This window comes from Saccostrea cucullata, unplaced genomic scaffold, assembly GCF_032062105.1.
Source record: "Saccostrea cucullata isolate Sc308-1 unplaced genomic scaffold, CSIRO_AGI_Scuc_v1 ctg634, whole genome shotgun sequence".
NCBI lineage: Eukaryota > Metazoa > Mollusca > Bivalvia > Ostreida > Ostreidae > Saccostrea > Saccostrea cuccullata.
This window is the reverse complement of record NW_026932503.1, coordinates 281,578-286,481: the sequence shown is the minus strand read 5'-3', so window position 1 is coordinate 286,481 and position 4,904 is coordinate 281,578. Positions and strand designations below refer to the sequence as shown.

Below are 4,904 nucleotides of genomic sequence, written 5' to 3'. Positions count from 1 at the left end.
TTGTCGAACATGCAAGTTCTGAACAATTAGTACATTATCGCTAGCTTTAAACTCTAGGAAAATTCAGGACAAGTCCAAAGTCATGGAGAATATTCTCTGATTTTGGTCAATTGTTCTCTAAATATCGAGTTGAGAATTACCAAAATCTGCTGAGGTATCAAAATTATAGAAGATTAGGAAACCCCTGGGTTATGACGATGAAAAGCAAGTACATGTACATTTGTAGTTTGTACGGCGTATCTAAGGAAAACTGTCGTGGAAATATTAATTTCTGCGCATTTTACAATTAGATTGGGTTTTAAATTCAGATTTTTCAATACTTTCATTGTTAGAAAAATAGAGACAGACATATATCGTAAAAGAATAATTATTGTCAGTATTTTCCAGACAAGAGTCGTGTTTTCTAAAACAATTATAAGGCAAACAATTGAGACCCATCCGCAGACAGTTAAATGATACGTTACTATTGATTAATAGCGGAAGCTTCAAATGATAGGGAAATTCGTCATTTATTGACGATGTACAAATATTATTGCACCCCTTGTTGCCCTGCAAAATGAGCGATGTTTTATTCATCATCAATTGATTTATTGTCTGCTATGATTGGTTCTTCAAAATACAATAAAAGTTCGCTTTGCCCATCAGACACAAAAGATAAACGAGACTATCTGAACTTTAAAACGCAGATTAACTTTATTATCTTCCAAATATTCAATCAGTAAGGTTTATTTTTTAGTCCATCTACTTGAAAACATTTTGTAAATTAACAGAGATTTACCTTTATCTTTAAAAAGTGTCCGATGGAATCAGATGATTTTTTGGAAGAAAGGCACTGCAGATCTTGCGAAAATGTTGCACGATTTCTGTGCAAGAATTGTAACTATTATTTGTGTAAAATATGTAAAATGAGGCATTTGAGATACAGGACTGCTGATGAACATTATGTTGTTCCATTAAACCACTCCGAAATCGCAGAGATGAATGAAAGATGTCCACTACATAACAGAAAATTCTTGGAATTGTTTTGCAATAAGTGTGTAACACCCGTGTGTTCAGTTTGTATGAGGGAAAAGCATAGTGGTCACAACATTGGGGATTTTGCCACAATTTATTCCACGGCTTTGGACTTCGTTAAGGACAAAATAGCTACAATTAAAAAGGACCTACTGCCAAGATGCAGGACTTCGCTGCGCGAAATACGAAAGAAAGAACGCATTCTTCAAAATCAGATTTCAAAACTGACCGAAACAGCGGACGAATATGAAGATTATTTAAATGGAACGCCTCACGAATTGGTCTCGTTTTACAGGAACCGGAAGTCTGAACCGGAAGAGGTATTGCTACCAGAGATCAAAAGCGAGCACTCTCAACTAGATGACAAAACGATGTTCCAGAAACTTTATAAAGCATCACACCTGGACCAATATATACGCGTTCGCGAAGCTATGAACAACGGGCGATCATCAAATCACTCAAGTCCCAGTGCCAGAGAAATGGATACCTCCGAAACTCAAACAGTTAACAATGAAATTTCGGTGCCAGTTGTAAAAAGCGCTCATCATATATCATGCACAGAAGACGGTCTTGTTTGGGTTAGCGACAACTTTGGGAATTTGGTTTTGATGGACGTCAAAGGCAAAAGTCTGATGAAGCTGGTCACCAACGGAGGGGACGAAGGTTATCACTCGGCAACAATCGACGGCGAACTGATCTACGCCGACAAGACCAACAAATGCGTGAAGAAAATCACGACCAACAAGGAGGTCCAAACGATCTTCAAAACGGGAATGTGGAGGCCAACGTGCGTCTTTTCCTCGCCAAAGAACAAAGACATCTTCGTTGGATTAGTGTCCGATCAATACGCAAAAATTGGGCGATTTGATAAGACGGGTCGTTCTCTCTTCGACATTCACTCGGACAGTAAAGGCGAGGCGTTACTGAAATATCCCCTGTACTTGACCGAGAACAAAAACTCCGACATCTGCATTTCGGACGTCAACAAACACGCGGTTGTTGTCATAGACACGTATGGACGACACCGTTTCTCTTACAAGCGTCAATGCAGCAATGGTGGTTTCTGGCCGCATGGAATCAGCACAGACAACGAAAGCCACATCTTGATCTGCAACTCCTACTATTCAAACCCCTCTGTAGAGATGATCGACGAAAATGGCGTCTTCCTCTACATCATCTTAGCCCAGAAGCACGGCCTGCAAAAACCCCGGGGCCTGTGTGTGGACAACCAGCAGCGGTTGTGGGTGGGGCAGTGGCACGACAATAAAGTCTGCGTGTACAAGATCACAGTGTAGAAGACCACAGAGGTCGCTTTTGTGTGGAAATTGACATCCTCAACCGCTCAATCAATGCACATGAAATGACTGTACGACTAATTCAAAGACTGGATTAGTAAATTACTTGGACACTTACAAATCAAGATGTTGATTTTAAGTCACAAGGCAAACTTGTTAACACACACTAGAAACCGACTATTGTTTTACCGGTGAGAAAACTATCATGTAAAAGCCAATCTAATTGAAGTTCTGAATCTTGATTTTCTTCAGATAAGATGGTAGTTAAAGTAATACCAAGCTTATAATTGGGTGTTGAAGGCCATAAACTTTGGTTAGCAAATTGTATAATGCAAATCAGCTGGGGATGCTTGCCTCTCCCTGGCACCTGATCCAATTTCCAGAATTTCCGACAGTTTGTGTTTTATTCTGTGTTTGCAGATTTGTACACTTTGTATTTTTGTATTGATTGACCAATAAACGTCATTTGTTTTCAATAAACGAATTTGTTAACGTGACATACAATACCATACATGTTTATATTAAAAAATTAATTCACTTTCCTTTTTACTATATATAGCCTTCTTGGTCTTTGTCAGTGGACATCCCATTTTCTTGTTTATTTGAATACTTTAATACCATAATTTGAAATTATGTCTATCACTTCCAAAATAAATAAAAACCAGTCATTAACCATTCAATACTTTATGCTGGAATATAAACTTTATGCATACAGGTATTGATTTTTCTGAATCGAGTTAACCATTTGAATGCACATACTAGTAGTAGTTTTAACTGGCATACATGTATATCCAGATTGACATTTTTGTCAAACTTTTAGAAAATTAAAAATATCACCCCACCCGCTAAGAATCTGTAGCATCAACACGTATGATTTTTTTTAACGTTTTATGCAATAATTCTTGCAATAAGTTAGAGACGAGACTTTTTGACATCCTAGACAAACCATTCTTCAATAAAAACAAAACTGAGAAATGTTCATATCGAGAGATTGTTCATTTTCAAAGTTAAAAACTCATTCTCATAAAAAAAATATTTGAAAAGATAACAGAGCTTTAGAAACCAAGTCTTTCAACATCCTTTTGGAGTGAACAGAGCACAATTTGTGTTCATTTGTTAGCAGACCTATTACCCTTGGATATTCAACCGACTATAGAATTAAATGTTTATTATCAACGCAGCACTTAAACTGTATGATATACAAAGTTATATTCCAATCTCATCTGTATTTTGTTTATGTCTTTGGAATGATTCATAACGCAAGAGTACTTTATATTATGAATGCCATCAATTTTTTTAAACGAAGTAGGCTACTGACAAGTAATTGAAGTTACAGAGCTTTTAACAATATCGTTTAAGTGACAAAGTAAAGACCTTGTTATGCTACTTCTAGGCACCTGAATTGGTACATGTAAAGGTCGCCCAGTGGGAAACGCTCGCATTGAGATCAAGAGACCCAGGTTTGATTCTCCTTCGCTGCGCCGCATAAAAACTTTCATAAGATGTTAACTTAGGCAGTGACTGTTCCTTCGCCAAGCACCAGGCAGTAAAATTGCAATCCACGATATTTTGGATGAGACGTTTAAAACCAAGAATTTGCGTCACGGAAGATAATGGCACAATAGAGAACCACAGCTTCTCAATGTTCCTGAGTGCTGAGTAAAGTCCTTTCGCCTGTATTCAGTGTCTTTATATCAGTAAAAAATTCAGTTTCCACAGGTCCATGTTTTTGCCCTGTTCTAATTTCGTCTTGACCATTTTTTGAGAGTTCACATGTTTTAATACCCCCTGTTCTGAGACATATGGCTTTTGCTCTGTCCATTCGTTTGTCTTTCTAGCTGTTTTTAAGCAAAAACTTCAGCCTTGGCTCTACCTTTTGATTGCTGAAAACTAGAACTTTCATACTTCACGTGTACCAATTGTCTTTTTGACCCTAGAGTCTGGCCTACTTTAATAGAGATTAATGAAGTGTCGGTCAGGATTCCTCCCATCCACACCCCCCCCCCCAAAAAAAAAAAAAAACTGGTCTGCAGAACAGTCTTTCCCTGGTGTTTCCAAAGATTTGTGTTTCTGTACCATTTATGACTCGTTTTGATAACTGGCTCAATATAAAGATTGATCACTGACAATATTATCTTCACTTTTAAATAATTAAAGTGAGGCCATGAACAAATAGATTTTTGATTGATAACAGACAAAATCCATGGTATTGTCAATGGATAGGTCATTGCCCTATTTTCAAACGAATTGCTTCAAGTTAATCAAAATTGGAAATCAATTTACAAAGAAGTTTAATAATCAGAATAATTTTGGATTTCATGAACCTAATTAAAAGAACAACAAACCCTCCTACACACTTTAAAACATAATTAAAAAAAATGTTACTAAGCTCCGTGAAAAATTCAATACATAAAAGAGTTCCGTTTGACTTCTGTTTGGTTCATTGAAATGAAAAAGTCAATTAAATTACTAGAGTTAAACAATAACAATAGATAGCGACGATCCTCTCCCTTTGTTTCTTAGAACTGGTCTGTTTGTCTTCATATAAAATTCATGATCAAGATCAATTTAAAGTACAAAGCAAACATTTACACA

The 4,904-nt window shown here is 36.8% G+C and overlaps 1 protein-coding gene across 1 annotated transcript; it reads left to right on the top strand.

Annotated features, from left to right (window-relative positions):
• Nucleotides 1-905: 905 nt before the first annotated feature.
• LOC134235291 (uncharacterized) lies at nt 906-2,309 on the top strand. Its single transcript, XM_062717412.1, has one exon. It carries the CDS (start codon nt 906-908, stop codon nt 2,307-2,309), a length of 1,404 nt encoding a protein of 467 aa, XP_062573396.1.
• Nucleotides 2,310-4,904: the final 2,595 nt, after the last annotated feature.